Source organism: Hypanus sabinus, chromosome 10 (genome assembly GCF_030144855.1).
Source record: "Hypanus sabinus isolate sHypSab1 chromosome 10, sHypSab1.hap1, whole genome shotgun sequence".
NCBI lineage: Eukaryota > Metazoa > Chordata > Chondrichthyes > Myliobatiformes > Dasyatidae > Hypanus > Hypanus sabinus.
Genome location: NC_082715.1, coordinates 109,346,324 through 109,367,848, shown reverse-complemented (window position 1 = coordinate 109,367,848; position 21,525 = coordinate 109,346,324). Strand labels below are relative to the sequence as shown.

The window sequence follows — 21,525 nt, the reverse complement described above, 5'->3', positions numbered from 1 at the left end:
ATTCAAACCAAGACAGTAGACGGGATCAACAACTGGCTTAGTGCTAAGAGGCAAAAGATGATGGTGGAAGGTTGTCATAGTTATAAGGTGGCATCAGGACACCTGCCTTCATAGCCAGGGCAATGAATATATGAACAGGGAGATTATATGTTACCTTATAAAGCACTGGTCAGACAATGGCTCAAGTATTGTGCACAATCCTGGTCAGCACACTGCTGACTGCCCTCACCTTACAAACATCTGACTTATTGAAAACTTACAAGAAAATTTCAAAATGCTTACAAAACCCAATCCCTACATACGGGGAAATTCCTATAGTATTATTAAATCCCAAAGACTGATCTATGTACACACTTCTGTTCCTACAAACAGAACGAGTTTGTTCTCTGCCCCCCACTTTTCTTTTCTTTATAAAATCGATCTCTTGTGCCTTAGCAGCCACTCACTGCAATCCCATGGAGTGTGGTGAGCACATCAGGATCTTTTCAGTAATTTTCAACTTACAGGTCAAATCGCTTCATGGATGTCTGTAAAAGCAGAGCCCGCTTGTAATCCAGAATGGCCTGATGGGAAAGGATGTGAAGGGTGCAGACAAATTCACCAGGGTGTTTCCTGGGGTGGAGCTACTTCAGTTCTGAGGGGAGACTGGAGAGGCTGGGTTTGTTTTCCTTGCAGTGGAAGAGGCTTGGAGCTTGGTGCGAAGCAGTCAGAGAACATGGTATGTGTGTAACATTATGAGGGCCAAAGATGGGGGAGAAAGTGGGAATCATTTCCCTATGGCACAGAACTCTGAAACTAGACAACAGATTTAAGATAAAGACAAGTTAGTTTACTGGGAGCTGAGGAAGGTTTATTTCTTCCAGAGGGTGGTTGAAACCCGGAAACCCACTGTCCTGAGAAGGGGTGGGTGGAGGTCGGTACTCTGAAGTGCTGGCAAATGGGTTAAGTGCAAATAACTACTCAATGTGATCTGAAGGCCCTGCTTCCATGCCACAAGACTCAATACAGCACCCTCCATTTCATCACACACATACCGAAGGCAGGAACAGAATAGACTGTGCAATGAAAAGAAAGCAAATGAAGCATTTAGTAAAACACCATTCACATTTGTCAATATTCATTATATTCATTTAAGGGACGTGGCTTTGGAGGCTGAGCCAGCATTTAATTCCCACCACCGCCCCCCCCCCCACCAAAATCCTTGAGAAGGTGGTGGTGAATGCAGTCATTGTGGTTTGGGTACAACGACAGTGCTGTCCAGGATTTTGAACCACTGGCACTGAAGGAACTGTGATTTATTTAGTGATACAGCACAGAGTAGGCCCTGTGGAACTGCGCTGCCCAGGACAGGATGTAGCTTGGGAGGGTGGTGTTTCCAACGCTGCTTCCAGCTGGCAGGGGTCATGCAGGTGAGTGGAAGGTGCTATTAAGGGAATCTTGGTCAGTTCCTGCAATAAACCTGTAAATGCATGAACTGTGTGTCCAAGGAGACTCACAGAGACAACTCCAGAATGAGCACCTCACACACCAAGGCAGACCCTCCAGAAACCAGTCTCAGCCCACCGTGTTGCTGCTGACCTTCACACCCATCTGTATTAATCCCATTTACCAGCTCCTCATCCTTCGCCTTGTATGCTTTAGTGAATCAAGTGCTTGAATTCCAACCACAGGGGAGGCTGAAAGGAGCAGATGGGTACAGGATACTGAGAGACCTGGACTGGGGAGACCCCTTGTGGCACAGGCATCAAAATAGGTGCAGTTCCCTACCCGTTGTCGTCATAACTCTGACGGGCCCGTTTGCTGAGATGCTCCTCTTCAAAGTCCAGGGCTTCACTGCTGATCAATTGGTACACTGTGGGGACAGGACAGGCAGCTGTCAGTGGTGAACACCAGATGGGACAGGAGGCGAGAAGGTGGGAATGAGGGTAGAAGAGAGCGGAGTTGTGAATCAAGGTAACAGGTTAGATCAATTCATGCTTGGAAATATTATTAACCCTGGTACAGACACCAGGAGCAGGGCATGCTACAGCTGTATATCACACCAGGGTGAGTACTGCATTCAGTGCCGGACACTGTCCGTAGCGGAGAAGGTGCACGGGCGATGGATGTGGGAAATTCCAGCTTTAAGAAAGGATTGGCTAAATGAGTGTTTTTTTTCCTATGGAAGTGTCTGGGAGAGACATAATTAACAGGATGCGCATACAGGAAACACCTAATTCCTGAGCAGAGGGTAAAAAGTCAATAAGCAGATGGGCGGGGAGATGGAGAGGGATTCACTGTGGGTGATGTTTGGGAGTGGTGCACCAGATCCCGCCCACAATGGACGTCAAGGACCCGCGAGTTACAGGGTCACATACCCAGAGCTGGAAGGTGGGATTGGGCTGGAGAGCTCCTTGACTGGTAGGTTTGGGCTAATTACCCTCCTCTGTGATTCTATCACTCCTCTCCGGGCAGAGACAGACCCAAAAATAGACCCACAGTTCTTGTACCCCACTGCCTGCCCAGCCTCTTCCCCCACACACAGTTCTCTGCACCCTCACCCCACTCTCATACTGCTAAAATCCCACCTCACCAGCCCCCAAAGAACAGATCCCCAAGCTCTGCACAGCCCTCTTTCTCCCTGCTGGCTTATTGGTATGGGTGTTGGTTTATAATTGTCCAAGGTACTGAGATACAGTGGGAAAAGCTTCCAAGTCATCCAGCTATATCAACCCATGCATAAATACATTAAGCTAGTCAAAATCAGATTTATTATCAGACATATATAATGAAATATATTTTGCGGCAGCAGTACAATGCAAGATTAAAAAAATTATAAGTTACAAAAGTAAGTAAGTAGTGGAAAAGAGGAATAAATCTGTGCTCTGAAAAATTCAGGAATTTTGATGGGTGAGGAGAAGCTCTAACTAAAACATTGAGTGTGAGCCTCCAGGCACTTCCTCCCTGACGGTGGTAACAAGAGGATGTGTCCCAGTTGTGAGGTTCCTTAGCGATGGACGTTATCACCTTGAAAATGTCCTCTATGGCAGGGTGTGTTGTGCCCGAGATGGAACTGGCTGCGTATACAGCCCTTGGGAGATTCTCCAAGATGTTGACACCCAAAAACCTGGAGGCTGTTCATCTGTTCCTCCACTGATCCCTCAATGAGTGTATTCTCCCAAGTTCCCCTTCGTGGAGCCCATCTTGCTGACATTTAGGGCGAGATTGTTGTCTTGACACCACTCAACCAGCTGATCACTCTCTCTCATGTATAGTGCCTATAAAAAAGTATTTAGCCTCCCGGGAAATGTTCTTGTTTTATTGTTTTACAACATTGAATCACAGTGGATTTAATTTTGTTTTGACACTGATCAACAGAAGACACTTTCGTGTCAAAGTGAAAACATATCTCTACAAAGTGATCTAAATTAATTACAAATATAAATGACTGCATAGGTATTCACTCCCTTTAATATGACAGCACCAATTGGTTTTAGAATTGTAATTGGTTAAATGGAGATCACCAGTGTGTAGTCAAGGTATTTCAATTGATTGTAGTAAAACTACCCCATATCTGGAAGGTCCAACTGCTGATGAGTCAATACCCTGGCAGAAACTACATCATGAAGACAAAAGAACACTCCAAGCAACTCCACAAAGAGGTTATTGAAAAATCCCACATGAACTTTTAGCTAGAGTTTGCCAGAAGGCATGTGGGATTCTGAAGTCAGCTGGAAGAAGGTTAAAATTGAGCTTTCTGGCCATCAGACTAAACAGTATATTTGATGTAAACCAAATACTGCACATCATCAAAAACATAACATCCCTCCCGTGAAGCATGGTGGTGGCTACATCATGTTGTGGGGATATTTCACTGAAGCAGGTCCTGGAAGGCTTGAGAAAGTAGAGGGTAAAATGAAAACAGCAAAATACAGGGAAATCCTGGAGGAAGACCTGATAGTCTGCAAGAGAACTGCGACTTGGGAGAAGATTTTTTTTCCCAGCAAGATAACGACCCCAAGCATAAAGCCAAAGCTACACAGGAATGGCTTAAAAACAACAAAGTTAAATTAATGTCCAGGAGTGGCCAAATCAGAGTCCAGTCCTCAATCCAATTGAGAATTTGTGGCTGGATTTGAAAAGGGCTGTTCACGCACAATCCCCATGCAATCTGACAGAGCTTGAGCAGTTTTGTAAAGAAGAATGGGGAAAAATTGCAGTCTCCAGATGTGCAAAGCTGATGAAACGTAGCCATATTGTTACGTACCCGTGGGTATCTTGTGCCTGTCACATGACCATGATGTAATTGAGGCTATGCTGGGCATGATGTAATGGTCTTGTGATGGTGGAGTGATGTAATTTTCCTGCCAGTGAGGTCATGTGATAGTTTTTTTTCCCCAAGAGTATAAAAGGAGAACCCCTCCCTGTGATGTAGGGCAGTTTGTGGTTGAATTCGCCAGTGACTCCATTCTGCTGCATATTCAATTTATGACGCAGTTTTGTTTTAAAGTGGAGCTTTATTTTCTGCCTTGAGTCTCAAAGGTTATTGCTGGCAGCTTTGCTACAATACTGCCAGTTAAAGTCCAGTCAGAGAGTGAAGATCTATCAAAGTTCCGGAAGCTGAAGGATCGAGGAAAGTTGATTTCTTTGGTAAAACAGGTTCAACCTTATTTAATCTTTGTGCAAGGAATTAGTAACTTGTCCAAGATAGCTCCTGCATTTCTGAAAGCAGAAAGAGCCAGACGCAGAGTTTCGCCAAGGAGAGGTCAGTGCCTTTAAGCCGTTTTATTTCCTTCAATCATAAATCCCTCAGCAAAGTATACTTAGGCTGGGATCAGCAGTAACGTCGTGAAAGAGGATTTTATTACTTCAAGGAAAGTCTCTCCTAACTGACTGTATATCATTTTGGACTTTTTACAATACTACTTTAAAGAATTGTGTTCACATTTCTCGCTTTAAGAACTGTTCGAGCTGCCGTATCGCAGCTGACTTCTGGTTAAGTTAGTCGTTTGTTTACTTTTGGGTTTTTTTTAAAGTAGTGTTTAATAAATGTTTTATTTGTTATAAAAAAAAACCTGTCTCAATTCTATATTCATTGTTCTGAATAACAATATAGACTCAAGGCTGTAATTGCTGCCAAAGGTACACCTCCTAAATATTGACAAAGGGGGTGAATGCTTGCGCAATCAATTATTTTGTGTTTTATATTTGTAATTAAATTAGATCACACTTTGTAGAGATCTGTTTTCACTTTGACACTAAAGTCTTCTGTTTATCAGTATCAAAAATGACAAATTAAATCCATTGTAATTCAATGTTGAAAACAATGAAATATGAAAATTTCCAAGGGGGATGAATATTTTTATAGGCACTGTACGACTCCTCTTCTCCATCTGAGATTCTGTCAACAGCAGTGGTGTCAATGAATTTGTAGATGGTGTGTGAGCAAAAGGGAATAACAGAATGCAGAATATGGAGTTACAATCAGAGAATGTGCAGTGCAGGTAGGCAAGAAAAGTGTAAGAGCCATAAGGAGTTTGAGGGTTCATCTTTCAGCATACAAGAAGTCTAACAATAGAAGGTGTCCTTAAGCCTGGTGGCACACATTCTCAAACTTTTATCCCTCCTGCCCCGTGGGAGGAAGCAGAAGAGAAAACATCCAAGGCGGGAAGGGTCTTTGATTATGTTGGCTATATTCCTGAGGCTTTACGAAATGTAGAAAGAATCTTTTAATGGGAGGCTGATTTCCATAATGTACTGAGCTGTGCCCATGACTCCGCAGTTTCTTGTAAAAAGGTTTCCAGACCAGGCCTTGGTATGTCTGGATAGGATGCTCTCAATGGTGCATTGATAAAAATTGGTGAAGGTCACCAATTGAATTTCCTTTGTCTTCTGAGGAAGAAAAGGTCTATGTATCACCCACCCTGCTTGTTCATGTGTATATCTAAATGCCTCTTAAATATTTCTTTTATAACTATTTCCTCTATTTGCCCTCCTCACCCTGACACGCAATGCCCCTCCCTCCTTCACCCTGGGACTCTTACACACAGAGATTACATCCACATTGCAGTGGGACCCTTCCCCTTCGGGATCCTGACGTCGAGCCAGTTCCTTGCACCCCTCAGATAGAAAACTAAAGCACCCACCCCCACCGTCTCAATGTCTGACTCACCTTTCTCCACCTGGAGCCGAAAGGCGTTCCTCTTCCTACGTCCGTAATCCATACTATGAGGGAAGGGCAAGAAAAGGCATTACTACCACCCAAACTCTCAATGTCTCCACATTCCTCCCCACTATGACCCTTTAAAAGGTTCAAAGATCAACTTTATTGCCAAAAGATGCATATGCAACACAACTCTGATATTTGTCTGCATTAAAATAGTCTCCCACCACCATTTGAGCAAGACTGACAACTTCAACATTCCTTCCACTGGTGGTACATGAACTCTGTCTCATTTATAAACTATGATTCCTTGTCATAGATTCTCCATAATTGGAACCATCTCTCTACGTCAACCCTGACAAAACCTCTCAGGATGTTGTATTTCACTCTAGTACAATGTAGAACAGCACAGCACAGCAACAAGCCCCTAGCCACAATGAGAGTCTGGAGAGGTACATAATGAGAGGATGACCGTCCAGGTATGGTTAATGAGACTAGGGAGAAAACCAGGCCAAGGTGCCTGTTTCAGTGCTGTAGCGCTCTCAGGCCACGATCCTCAGCCTGGTTGTGGTCTGTATCCCTCCCGTCCCTATCCTTTCATGTGTCAATTCAAACACCTCTAAAACATTACTCGTGTCTCATTCCACCACCTCTCCTGACAGCCTGTCCCAGCTACACAAACTTCTTAAAATTTGGAAACTTACCCTGTCTTACCTTAAGTCTGTGCCCACTCATAGTTGATATCTTCAGCCTGGGGAGAAAGGTTCTGACCAACCCGTCTACCCCAATAGCCACTTTATCACCTTCCAACAGGCACCTGATGCTTCCGAAAGAACAACCCAAGTTTGCTCAACCTCTCCATACTGCTCCCTCTCACTCCAAAAGATACAAGTAATGCTGTAATTGTGCCACTGGCGAGCTGCATTTAGAATAACAGGTTCAGTTTCAGTCACCCTGCTACAGGAAAAGTGATATTAAGGTGGAAAGAATACAGAGTTGAATTACTAGGATGTTGCCAAGACTCACAGACTGAGTGATGGAGTGAGGTAGAGCAAAGTGGACCTGTTCCCATTGGCGGACAGAATGAGTGGTGGCTTTATAGAGGTACAGTTGGCCCTCCTTATCCATGAATTCCACATGCGCAAATTCAAACAACCGCGAATCACGAAAGCCCGGAAGTGCTCCTCCTGTACTAGTTGTTCGAGCATGTACAGACTTTTTTTCCTTGTCATTATTCCCTAAACAATGCAATATAACAATTATGTTACGTAGCATTTACACTGTATTAGGTATTATAATTAATCCAGAGATGATTTAAAATATACAGGATGCGCCTGGGTTATCGTGGATCTGGATCGAAAAAAAATCGGAAGTCCTCTCATTAAGCAAGTCAGAACAGGTACATCCAGTATTATTTAGCGTCAGTTAGTCAAACATTTGCATTCGTATATAGTATGTATTTTACCTTTCTATGCACATAAAACACTTAAGAACAGATGTTTCAGCGCCGGGCTCAGGAACGGAATTTCCCGAGTTCGATCAAGTGACAGATTGCTCCCGAGTGCGCTCTGCACTGTGGCGGGTTGATGTGGAGGATCAAAAACCCAATAATTAAACCACTGCGTTGTTTAGTAATAATTGTAGCTTTCATCAGGGCAGGGCCTTTCTCACTTTATCCTTTAAAATTGTTCTGATTGTTAAACGACGTAGCCTAACGCTTTTCCAATGACCGATGGTGTTTCACCTCCTTCCGGTCGCTTTTTTATTTCCACTTCATTTTCAATTGTGATCGTGATTATTTTCGTGAACAGAAACACTGAGGATTCAGAGTTCTGCCACCGGGTCCTAATGTCCACTGCACTGAGACAAGTTAAATAAGGTCTGGGGTTCCGTTGGGTCCTTAGATCCACCACATTGAACCAGGTTGAATAAGGGACTTGAGCATCCGCAAATTTTGGTATCCACGAGGGGTCCCAGAACCAATCCTTCATGGATAAGGAGGGACAACTGTATATAAAATTGTCGGGCGTAGATAGGACCCTGGAAACCAGATCAGTAAGAGAAGGATCAGACCAAAAGGTAGATGGCAAGGAAAATATTGAAAGGCAACATCGAAATACCAGGCACAATGGGTCGGATAGTTTGAAATGTGTTTATTTTAATGCTAGGAGTGTTATGGGTAAAGGTAATGAACTTAGAGCATGGACCAGATCATGGATCTATGCTGCTGTAGCCATTACTGAAACTTGTTTGAGAGGGGCAGGAATGGGTGATTAATGTACCAGGTTTTCAAAGTTTTAGAAGATGGAGGAGGAAGTAAAAAGGGGGTGGGGAGTTGCATTACTAATCAGGGACAATATCACAGCCGCATACAGGAGTCATAATGGAGAGGCCAGACACAGAGTCCATTTGGGTGGGATTCAGGAATAGGAAATGTGCAATCACACTGACGGTACACTGATAGTACACGAGGAGTGTAAAGAAACTAGAAGAGAACTAAAGAAGGGAATTAGGAAAGCCAGGAGGGGCCATGAAAATCCTTGGCAAGTAGAATTAAGGGGAATTCCAAGACATTCTATACATACATTAAGAGCAAGAGGATAACTAGGGAGAGGGCAGGACCTCTCTAGGATAAAGAGGAGAACATTTGCTTGGATGCAGAGAGTGTGAGTGAGGTACTTAATGAGTATTTTAGTTCAGTATTTACCAAGGAAAAGGAGGTGGAGGACCAGATCAGTGACAAGTGTATCAATACGTTAGGAAGTTTAGAAGTCAAGGAAGAGGAGCCTCCAATGAGCATTAAGGTGGATATCTCCAGGCCCTGATGGGATTTACCCCAGGTTACTGAAGGAGGCAAGGGATGTGATTGCTTGGCCCTTGACCAGCATCTTTGCGTCCTCTCTAGCCACAGGTGATGTCCCGGAGGACGGGCGAGTGGCAAATGTTGTACCTCTGTTTAAGAAAGGAGAAGGAAGAATCCTGGGAACTATAGACCAGTGAGTCTCACATCAGTTGTACAGAAATTGCTGAAGAAAATTCTTAGGGATAGGATATATGAGCATTTGGAAACCCATGGCCTTATTAGGGACAGCCATCATGGCTTTGTGCATAGTAGGTCATGCCTTCCCAACTTGATTGAGTTTTTTTGACAAACTGATGAGAGAGATTGATGAAGATCGGACAGTGGATGCTGTCTGGTAAGGTGCTTGACAAAGTCCATCATGGGAAGCTAATCCAGAAGATTAAGATACACGGGGTCCATGGTGAATTGGCTGTTTGGATTCAGAACTGGCTTGCACATAGAAGACAGAAGGTAGTGGTTGAAGGGACTTACTCAAGCTGGAGGTCTGTAATTAGTGGAGTTCCAGGGGATCTGTGCTGGGCCCTCTGTTGTTTGTAATGAATAAAAATGACCTGGATGAAAATGTAGATGGGTGGGTTAGTAAGTTTGTGGATGACACCAAGATTAATGGACTTTGTGGATAGTGTAGAAGACTGGAAAAGAATACAGCTCAATATTGACCAGTTGCAGAAATAGGAGATGTGAGTTTAACCCAGATAAATATGAGGTGTTACAGCTTGGTAGGGCAAATGTAAGAAGACAGTACTCTGTTAAGTGCAAGATCCTTACTAGTATTGTTGAACAAAGAGAAGAGTTTACCAGGATGCTGCCTGGTTTAGAGGACATGTGCTATCACGAGAGGCTGGATAAACTTGGGTTGTTTTCTCTGGGGTGCCAGAGCTGGAGGCAGGTACATTAACAACATTTTAAAAGGTACCTGGACAGGGACATGGGTATAAAAGGTTTAGATGGATGAGGGCCAAATGGAACTAACTCAGATAGGAATCTTGGTTGTAACAGGACAGTTGGATCAAAGGGCCTTTTCACGTGCTCTATGACCGTATGAAAGCATTCCAGATCTGGTTTCAATAATGGCCTCTTCAGAAAGACTTTTGCATTCAATTCCTCACCCAATAAATAATCATGTCTGTTAGCTTTCCGAACTACATGTACACCTGCACCAAAGCCCTTTGTGAATCTTGTACTATCCCTTTGTCAAAGTTCAAAGTAAAATTTATTATCAGAGTATATGGATGTCACCACATACAATCCTGAGGTTCTTCTGCCGGCCTACTTAGCAAACATAAGGAACGGTAACTGTAAAACAGCATCAATGGACAATAAACAGTGCAAATACAGATATAAATAAATAGCAACAAATAACGAGCATGAAATAACAAGATAAAAGAGTCCTTAAATTAGTGTAGTTATCTTCTTGTGTTCAAGAGCCTGATGGTTGAGGGGTAGTAACTGTTCTTGAACCTGCCAGTACAAGTCCTGAGGCTCCTGTAACTACCAACAGGTGGCAGCAGTGAGAAGAGCAGGGCCTGGTTAGTGAGGCTCTTTGAAGATGGATGCTGCTCTGTACTGCAACATTTCATATAGATGTGTTCAATGGTCGGGAGGGTTTTACCCGTGATGTACTGGACTGAATCCATTACCTCTTGTAGGATTTTCTGCTCAAGGGCATTGGTGTTCCAAGGCTGTAATGCAGCCAGCCAGCACTTTCCACCACACAGCTACAGAAGTTTGCCAAGGTTTGTGATGACGTGCCAAACCTTCGCAGGCTCCTGAGGAAGTAGAGATGCTGTTGTGCTTTTTTCACAATTATATTTGTGATGGGTCCAGGACAGGTCCTCTGAGATAGTGACTCTCGGAAATTTACGGTTCACGGATCTCTGGTTTCCCCTCCTGAAGTCTACAATCAGTTCTTCGGTCTTATTGACATTGAGTGAGAGGTTGTTCTTATTACACCACTCAGCCAAATTTTCAGTCTCCCTCCTGTATGCTGATTCATCAACCCCTTTAATACAGCCTAAAACAGTGGTGTCATCAAACTTGTATACGGTGTCAGAGTTGTACTTAACCACACAATCATAGGTGTAAAACGAGTGGAGCAGGGGGCTAAGCACACATCCCTGCAGTGCTCCTGTGCTGATGGAGACTGTGGAGGAGATGTGTTTGCCGATCCAAGTTGACTGGGGTCTACAGTGAGGGCATCCAGGATTCATTTGCACAAGGGGGTATTGAGGGCCAAGTCCTGAAGTTTACTGATTAGTTTTGAGGGGATAATGGTGTTAAGTGCCTAGCTGCAATTGATAAAGAGCATCCTCATGTATGCATGTTTGCTGTCTAGATGTTCCAGGGTCGTGTGAAGAGCCAATGAGATGGCATCTGCTGTAGACCTGTGGGTTCAGTAGGTGAATTAGGGTGGATCCAGATCGCCACTCAAGACAGGAGCTGACATGTTTCAACACCAGCCTCTCAAAACTCTTCATCACTGTGGATGTAAGTGTCACTGGACAATAGTCATTTAGACAGGTTACCATGCTCATCTTGGGCACTGGTACGATTGAAGCTTGCTTGAAGCAGGTTGGTACCACACATGCCAGACTGAGAGTTTGAAGATATCCATGAATACACCAGTCAGTTGGTTGGCACAGGTCTTCAGTACTCGGTCAGGTACTCCAACCAGACCAGATGCAGTTCTCATCACTCTCATCATGTCATCTTCAGGTACTGAGACCAAAGGATCTTTGGGAGGTTGGGGGTGCTCGATGGTTCCTCCCTGTTCTGGTAATCAAAGTGAGCAAGAAGGTATTGAGCTCAACTGGAAGCAAAGCTCTGCTGTCCCCACGTCGCAAGATTTAACTCTGTAGGAGGTTGTGGGGCATTCAAAATGCTGCCACAGCTGTCTGCATCCCTGGTTGATTCCAGTCTAGTCCAGAATCTCCATCACTCGAGAGATGGCATTCTGGAGATCATACCCGCTCCTCCAGACTTGATCTGGCTGTCAGTGGGTTCCAGACTTCATCGTTCATCAAGGGTTTCTGATTGAGGAAAACCCTGAATGATTTCATCGGGACACATCATCCACAGCTGTTTTAACTAAGTCTGTAATGATCCTGGATGAGTCCTCAGATGAGTTCTTGAAACGGCCCAGCCCACTGACTCAAGGCAATCCGGTAACAGTTCCTCAGCCTCCTGTGACTACCTCTTAGTTGTATCTCAGCTCTGCTATTCCTCATTGTTTAAATAAAGTGCTTATTTTTTTCCCCCAATCAAAATGGAACACTACACAAAATTCCATTTGAACCTCTGTCACTGCACATGGCCATTGTACCCCACTCAACTCCCCTCAGACTTACCTTTGCATCAGCTGTAAATTCAGCAATCACAGCTCAGTACCTACATGAGTTATACCTCAACACACACACACCTACACCAAACACAAATGGCCCACTTATAGGCAGTTTTCACCCCACCAGAATGTTACCTCCTTTGACTCACCTTCCTTCACTACCCTGCACAGCCTCTGCTCTCTCTGCCTCTCACACACAAGATAAAGAGTATCACACGTAGGGAGAGATTAAACACACACCGTCTTCATACTTGTACATTGTTTAATATCCTCATATTGCTCCTTACGGAAGGCCTTCTGAAAGTCCGATGACACACCAATCATATCACCCGATCTATTCTGGTCATCACAAGAGCAAAACAATTGCAAAGTATCTGTCAGGTGTGCTTGGGAGAGTAGAGCTCGCTGGGGAAGGGGAGCAGAAAGAATGGTCAGAATACAAAGTGGGAGCTCACCTGTACTGGCGCTGGAGGTCAGCAGCCAGAACACCGACGTTCACATACTGACTGTTGCTGTTACTGAGGTACTGCAAGAGAGAGTGAGACATGTGACAAAAGAGGGAACCTCCAGAACCTTCACTCACCCTCCCGTTGCCACAAGAGGACACAGGTTTAAGAGCCCCATTCCATACACACTTTCCCACTGTCACACTGATAGGTCCTATTCTTTCACGTCTTATCCTCTTGCTCTTCACGTACTTGTAGAATGCCTAGGGGTTTTCCTTAATCCTGCCCGTCAAGGCCCTCTCGTGGTCCCTTCTGGCTCTCCTAATTTCCCTCTTAAGCTCCTTCCTGTTAGCCTTATAATCTTCTAGATCTTTAACATTACCTAGCTCTCTGAACCTTTTGTAAGCTTTTCTTTTCTTCTTGATTAGATTTATTACAGCCTTTGTAAACCACGGTTCCTGTACCCTACCATAACTTCCCTGTCTCATTGGAACGTACCTGTGCAGAAATTCACACAAATACTCCCTGAACATTTGCCATATTTCTTCCATACTTTTCCCTGAGAACATGTTTCCAATTTAAGCTTCCTGCCTGATAGCCTCTTAATTCCCCTTACTCCAATTAAACACTTTTCTAACTTGTCCGTTCCTATCTCTTTCCAATGCTATTGTAAAGGAGATAGAATTATGATCACTATCTCCAAAATGCTCTCGCACTGAGAGATCTGACACCTGACCAGGTTCATTTCCCAATACCAAATCAAGTACAGCCTCTCCTCTTGTAGGCTTATCTACATATTGTGTCAAGAAACCTTCCTGGACACACCTAACAAACTCCACCCCATCTAAACTCCTTGCTCTAGGGAGATACCAATTGATATTTGGGAGGGAGTCACCAGCAGACGCTCATGGAGTGAGCACTGTTTTAGATTCGCTCCATGACCTTTACTTTTTTAACCTATGATCACCCTTATTTAACTTATTTTTACCGACACCAGAAGATTCTTGTTACTTTTTTGGACTTATCTTTAAGAGGGTACTCAGAATTTTGAAGAAATGAGTAATGAAATGGCTTTAAGATCTAAAGGGCGAGACCCTGGGAAAGATTCTAACGGCAATGGAAAGAAAAAAAAGACTGATCCTAAGCAGATTTAAAGGCTTTCCAGGATTCTCAGGATAAGATTGATCATGAAGTTAAACAGCATCAAACTCTAATCGCAACTCTGCAAGAGGACGCTCGGAAGCGAGACTTGAAATTCGAGAAACTGGAGCAGAAATTATCTTCGGCGATTAAACAGTTGGAAATACTTAAAGCCAAGAGCGTCGATTTTGAGAATCGGTCTAGAAGACAGAACTTACGCATACTTGGTCTCTTGGAAGGTATCGAACAAGGGGACCCCTCAAAGTATTTCGCTCAACTTTTAAAGGATGCGTTCCCTTCTGTATTCCCAGACAGTCCTCCGTTACTTGATCGCGCCCACAGAATTATGCGCCGATCATCAAGTTCTTCATCTAAACTACCTGTTGTAATTGTTCGATTTCATTATGTGCATGTCAAAGAGCACCTTATTCGTTTGGCTGGGCGTTTAGGGATGGTTACATTGAGAGAATTCCACTTTCGGCTCATGAAGGATTTCAGCCCAGAAGTAATGAAGGCACGGCTCGTTTTTCAACCTTTGATGTCCGAATGTTATGAGAAAAACCTAAAACCAGCGCTTTTATACCCTGCGAAACTTAGAATCTCGCCTTTGAATGCACCACAACGTGTTTTTCTCTCCACATCTGATGCTCGAAGCTTTCTGGATGAGAACTATCCTACTGCTTTGGATTCTTGTCTCTAATAAATGTATGGTTTTGATCATTACAAGATAGTTTTTGTTTCCAAAACCAGATTTTGTTTCTGACTATTGGTGTAGGTTTATTTTACATTTTATATTCCAATTAAAGTTTTTCTTTATCAACGTACTAATCTTTTTAATTTACTTACTTTAACCATTGTATTTTATTTTTGGTTATTATTATAAATCCTTTGAAGGTGAATTTTTTTTAATGTTTTGATATATATCTTTTTCATTTTTTGTGTAACTAAGATGGCAGTTTCTTTTCTAAAATATTTCTTGCTTTTTTTTAATTTCGCCATTTTTTTGTCGTCGTCTTCCTATAATGCCTTCCTTATCACATCCTAACTTTTATTTGTTCGGGTTTTAACCCGATTTATAAGTTACCAGTGTTTATATTCTTCTAGTTTTTTTTATTAAGAAGTCTGTTTTAGTATAGTGTTAATTACTTTTTAGGATTTTGGGTGGATCTTTTTTTTCCTCCTTTATATATCTGGAGTCGCTTTCTGGAGACATGGGGGTAGATTTAGTCTCACAATTTCTTTTTTTCGTGGCCTTTTTCAGGCTCAGGAAGGTCTCTTTTCCTTGGGTGGTGAGCGGAGAGTTCCCTTTTAATTCTATTGCTCTTTTTATTAGTTTTTCTAGTTTTTCATTTGGGCTGATTTCAAACTACTAAAATGTCCGCCGTGTCGTCATTTCTGGGTCCTCCCCTTATTTTTGTTCCTCTTCTGGGTGCATGAGTTCATATTTTGGTTAACTCTTTATATACCAAAGGGATGATTTTAGAAATATGGCTCAGACCATTAATTTTGTTTCTTGAAATACTAATGGCTTAAACCATCCGATTAAATGGAAAAAGATTTTTAAAGTATTCCAAAGACTGAATGCGCATATTATTTTTGTACAAGAAACTCATGTGAAGAACGAGGATAATCAACTTTTTTTTAGGTTTTGGAAGGGTCAACAGTACCATTCGAATTCGAATGCTAAAGTAAAGGGAGTTTCAATTTTTATTGACTCCTCTATTGCTTTTGTTCAACACGATATTATTTCGGATCCGAGTGGTAGATTTTTGTTCATTACTGGGTTACTTTTTAATAAGAAGGTTGCTATGGTTAATGTTTAGGCTCCAAATGTGGATTATCCTGATTTCTTTAAGTCTTTATTTACTTCTCTACCTAATCTAAATGAATATATGTTAATAATAGGTGGTGACTTCAACTGTTGTTTAAATCCTTTGCTGGATAGATCTATATCTATTCAGACTTTACCAAATAAGTCGGCCACCTACATCAATTCTTTTTTGACAGATAATGGAATTTTCGATATTTGGAGATTTCTGCATCAAGGACAAAGAGTTTTCATTTTTCTCACGTTTATCATTCTTACTCGGGAATTGACTACTTTTTTTATTAACTCCCGTTTTATTCCATCTGTAACTGGTTGTAGTTATGACATTATAGTCATCTCTGATCGTGCTCCAATGAAACTTTCTATTAAATTAATGGATACAGCTTCTAGTACTAAGCAATGGCGATCTGATTCTACCTTACTACAAGATCCGGATTTCATTAAATTTATGAAGGAACAGATTGATTTCTTCTTTTCAACTACTTTCACGGATGAAATTTCCTGCGGAATACTTTGGGACACTTTTAAAGCATATATACGTGGACAGATTATCTCCTATTCTGCTGGTTTGAGAAAACATATTAAGGAGGAAACTCTTTTATTGGTTGATAAGATTAAAGAAATTGACAAGAAATATTTGATTGCTCCTAGTAAGGAGCTTTACAAACAAAGGGCTGAGCTTCAAATGGAACACAGTTTATTGCTTACATCTTCAATTGAAAATCGATTAATGAAAACCAGAACTGATTTTTATATACATAGTGATAAATCAGGTAAACTGTTAGCTAACCAATTGAAAAATGCTTCGGTTAAACGTCAAATTATTAAGATTCGTCAACAGAATGGTGAACTGACAGTTGACCATGATGAGATAAACAAATCTTTTCAAGATTTTTATACCTCTCTGTATCATCCTGAATTTCCTCATGATCATAATGCCATGCATGATTTTCTTGGGAAATTGAATTTTCCAAAATTGTCATCTGAAGAACTTTTAATATTAGAAACTCCTATTACAGATGCAGAAATTAAAGGTGTCATTTCCTCTATGAATTCTGGGAAAGCACCAGGTCCAGATGGGCATACAGTGGAATTTTTTAAGTGTTTTTCCTCTACTCTTTCTCCTTGGTTATGCAAGGTTTTTGAAGAAGCAATTAGACTATTAGAATTGCCACAATCTTTTTATAGAGCTTCCATTTCTTTAATATTGAAAAAAAGATAAAGACCCTATTGATTGCACATCCTATAGACCAATATTCTTACTGAATGTAGATTCCAAGATCTTTTCCAAGTTACTGGTGACCAGGCTGGAGAAAGTATTACCTCAAATTATCTCGGAGGATCAAACTGGTTTTATTAAAAATCGCTGTTCTTTTTTCAATATTAGGAGATTATTGAACATTGTTTATACTCCTTCACGCAGCACCTCAGAATGTGTCATTTCATTTGATGCAGAGAAAGCATTTGATAGAGTTGAATGGCCATATTTCTTTACTGTGCTTGAGAAGTTTAATTTTAGTCCGACATTTATATCCTGGATTAAACTGATATATCATACTCCAGTAGCCTCGGTTTTTACTAACAATCAAAGATCTCCCTTTTTTCGTTTAATTCGGGGTACCAGGCAAGGTTGTCCTCTTAGTCCATTATTATTTGATATTGCTATAGAACCTTTGGCAATCACTATTACAGAATCACCTAACATTTTTGGCATCACTCGTGGTATGGATATACATAAGTTATCATTATATGCAGATGACTTCTTGTTATATTTTTCTGATCCTGAGAAATCCATTCCTGCAGTTATATCATTGTTGGCTCAGTTTAGTAATTTTTCCAGGGATAAACTGAATCTTAATAATGAGTGAATTGTTCCCCTTAAATAGACAGGTTCCAATTTATGGAAATTTACCTTTTAAATTAGTTAATGACTTTTTTTTTAAACTTAGGGATTAAAATTACAAAAAATCATAAGGAGTTATTCAAGGTTAATTTTTTGCCTTTAATTGATCAGATTAAATGTTTGTTCACTAAATGGTCACCATTGTCTTTATCTCTGATAGGTCGAATTAATGGTATTAAGATGATTATTTTACCCATGTTCTTATATATATATATTTCAAGCGGTACCAATTTTTATTCCAAAATCCTTTTTTGACAATGTTGATTCAAAAATTTCCTCATATATATGGCAGACCAAAAATCCTAGATGAGGTAAAAGATATTTACAGAAGGCAAGGAAGGAAGGTGGATTGGCATTGCCTAATTTTAGATTTTATTATTAGACAATTAATATTCGATATTTGAAATATTGGTTAAGGGATTGGGATTTATCTCCTAGCCCTCATTGGGTAAATCTGGAAACTAAATCTGTACAAGGATTTTCATTGGGTTCTATTTTAGGGACTTCTCTTCCCTTTGCTCTTTCTAAATTGCATAAACGAATTGACAATCCGATAGTCAAACACACTTTACGTATATGGTTTCAATTTCGGAAATTTTTTGGGTTGAATCAATTTGTTTCAACTATTCCTATTGTATTCAATTTCTTTTTTCATCCTTCTATTATGGACCAAGCTTATTCAGCTTGGAAGACTAAAGGAATACTATGATTTTCTGATCTATTTTTGGATAATTGTTCTATGTCTTTTGAACAATTATCTAATAAATATAATTTGCCCAGATCTCATTTTTTTAGATATTTACAGATTAGGAATTTCTTAAACACTGTACTTCCTACCTTTCCAAATCTTGATTCTTTGGGTATTTTGGGGAAATTGTTAGAACTAAATCCTTTTCAGAAAGGTGTAATATCAAATGTTTACAATATAATTATGAAAATATGTTTAGAGGCCTTTTATAAGATTAAAAATGATTGGGAAAGAGAACTTAACTTTATTATCCCTATTGAGAATTGGGATAAAATTCTTCAATTAGTTAATTTATCCTCTATATGCGCTAAACATTCATTGATACAGTTTAAAGTTGTGCACAGGGCTCATATGTCCAAGGATAAATTGGCTCGTTTTTATTCCCATATAAATCCTATATGTGACAGATATCATTCTGAGATAGCTTCTTTAACTCATGTTTTGGTCATGTCCACTTTTGAAAAAATATTGGAAAGACATTTTCGATATTATTTCTACTGTATTGAACATTGATTTACAACCACATCCTATACTGCAAACTTTGGTTTACCAGTGATGGGGTCAATCCATTTATCTTCTTCTGCTTGTCGGATGATTGCATTTCTTACATTAATGGCTAGAAGATCTATTTTGTTGAATTGGAAAGAAATTAATCCCCCTACCATATTTCACTGGTTCTCTCAAACTATGTTATGTCTAAATTTGGAGAAAATTAGAAGTGTCGTATATGACCCTTCTATTAAATTTGAAAAGATTTGGAGGCCATTTATACAATATTTTCACATGATGTAATTTGACCCTGTTCCAATCCTATTTGTTTTTCCGGTTTTGATTATAGATATATGTATGTTGAGAGGATCGGAGTTAGGGACACTGATGATTTTGTAATTTTTTTTATAGATATTATAAACAGCCCATTTTTAAAAAAAAAATTCTTAATGGTTAGTTTAGTTTTTCTTAGGGTATTAATTTTTTTCTCTTTTTCTCTTTTCTGTTTTTTTTCAACATGAATTACTTAGTTTTTTTGTCTCTTTTATATGATATTTGTATCATTCATGATTTGGGAAGACAACTATAATGTACTTATTGCTTATGTATCCTTTTATGTTCATTTTAATTTTGTAAGTTTGTAATCCCATTATCTATGTACTGATCTTATCATGTTGATATTAATAAAAAGATTGAAAAAGAAAGATATTTGGGAAATTAAAATCTCCCATCATGACAACTCAACTCTGTTATTATTACACTTCACCAGGATCTGTTTCCCTATCTGCTCCTCAATATCCCTGTTACTATTGGGTAGCCTATATAAAACACCCAGTAAAGTTACTGACCCCTTCCTGTTCCTAATCTCCACCCACAGAGACTCCATAGACAATCCCTCCATGGCGTCAACCTTTTCGGCAGCCGTGACACTATCCCTGATCAACAGTACCACCCCCCCACCTCTTTTGCCTCCTTCCCTGTCCTTTCTGAAACATCTAAAACCCAGCACTTGAAGTAACCATTCCTCTCCCTGAGCCATCCAAGTCTCTGTAATGGCCACCACATCATAACTTCAAGTACTGATACACGCTGTAAGCTCATCCGCTTTGTTCACAACACTCCTTGCGTTAAAATAGACATCTCAAACCTTCCATCATTTTTTATATCTGGAATCATTTTTAATCTTATTCTTCTTTATATCCACAAAAACTGTTTATTTTGATGTTACCCGAGTTTTAATTCAATTTTCTCTTTTCTGGAAAGCTTATTTGTTTTTTTTTATTACAAAATGCAAAAGTAACTTCCCAGTCCTCTGCTCTGCCCTGCCCTTGCTACTTTCTCAGCTCAATTTTTCAATTTAACATAATCCTTGACCTCCTTTGTCAACCACAAGTTGTTTCTTTTCCATAAAGCTGCTCTTCTTAGTTAGCTTAAACTCCTGCTAAGTGTTATGGGTCAGCAGTTTGAACTGACCTGTCTTTCAGCTTGCTTTCCAAGTCCACCTAAGGCAACTGCAGCTTCCTACCATTACAACTGCCCTTTAAGTTGAAGACAGTATTTTCAGCTCTGCAATGTTCACCATCAAAATGCACGTGGAATTGTATCATACTAAGCTCACTGTTGTAAGCGTTCCACCCCCCCCCCCATAATATCTCTTGTTACTTCTTTGTGATCCATTCAGAAGAACGATCCCCACTAAATACCTGTTTTACTCGGTGCTTCAAGCGAGCGTCTAGCAAGGGACTCTTGTTCTTCATGTGTACCTTCACCAGCCGTCAACTCCACCTGGAACTGGAGATATCCGAAAATCATATACGAGATCCTATCCTGCACATTACCACACCGTGCCAAGGGACGGGTAATATACTGACCAACAACACAATGCAGTGTGTCTATGGGCAGACCTACCTCAATCAGCTCCATTCCCTGTCTTCCTGCACTCTCCATCTCCAGACTCCTTCCCACCCCCACCTCCGGGTTGCCAGCCTTCCAGCCGCCCTTCTCGTTCCCCAGGATAGGCCCCGTCTCAGGGTTCCATCCTCTCCCCAGAATGTCCACTGCCTCTATCGAACCCCTCCATTCTCCCCAGGACAGGCACTGATCCCTACCCTAGTTCCCGAGAGAGACACCCACCACTCCGGAGCCGGTCCCCTGCCGCCCACACTCACCCTGCTCCTTCCTTAGTAACCCGACAACAGCTCCCGTCCCGGACCCGCCGGCCTCAACCAACGTGCCACGAGGTCCCCCCCCAGTGCAAACCGGTCTTCACCTCCGGCAAGTACCGCGGCCAGCCCTTCTCGGAGGAAAGACCGATTCTGTACCCGCATGCGCATCTGCGCACATGCGCGGTATGTTTATTGCATCGGCGCTGCCATGTTGGTAGAGGAGAGGTTTATGCGTCATGGTGTTGAGCGTTAAGTGATGATGGAGGAATACCGGGATTCTTCCATCTCCCTTTTCACTGAGTCAATATCATCATACCCTCCAATACTAATAAACAAGCTTCAAAACCTGAGCCTTTGTCATTCCCTCAGCAACTGTATATTTGACTTCCTCACCGGGAGACCAGTCAGTATTGAATGGAAATAACATCTCGCTGACAAACAACACTGGTGCACCTCAAGGA

At 41.2% G+C, this 21,525-nt stretch overlaps 1 protein-coding gene across 5 annotated transcripts in view; it reads right to left on the bottom strand.

The window, feature by feature from the left end:
- The window catches only part of nvl (nuclear VCP like), a 75,854-nt gene extending 54,629 nt beyond the window's left edge, over positions 1–21,225 (bottom strand). Inside the window, exons 1-5 of one of the 5 annotated variants that reach the window (XM_059982597.1) lie at positions 21,068–21,225; positions 20,603–20,690; positions 12,801–12,871; positions 6,152–6,204; positions 1,768–1,852 (exon numbers count right to left, since the gene is read on the bottom strand). In XM_059982597.1, the coding sequence (XP_059838580.1) occupies positions 1,768–1,852; positions 6,152–6,204; positions 12,801–12,871; positions 20,603–20,656 (263 nt within the window). In that variant the 5' untranslated portion in view covers positions 20,657–20,690; positions 21,068–21,225. Of the gene's footprint in view, positions 1–1,767; positions 1,853–6,151; positions 6,205–6,856; positions 7,062–7,168; positions 7,381–12,800; positions 12,875–20,602; positions 20,691–21,067 lie in introns of those variants that run through there. The other 4 variants (XM_059982599.1, XM_059982600.1, XM_059982601.1 and 1 more) reach the window with 4 other exon arrangements.
- Between the last annotated feature and the right edge of the window lie 300 nt (positions 21,226–21,525).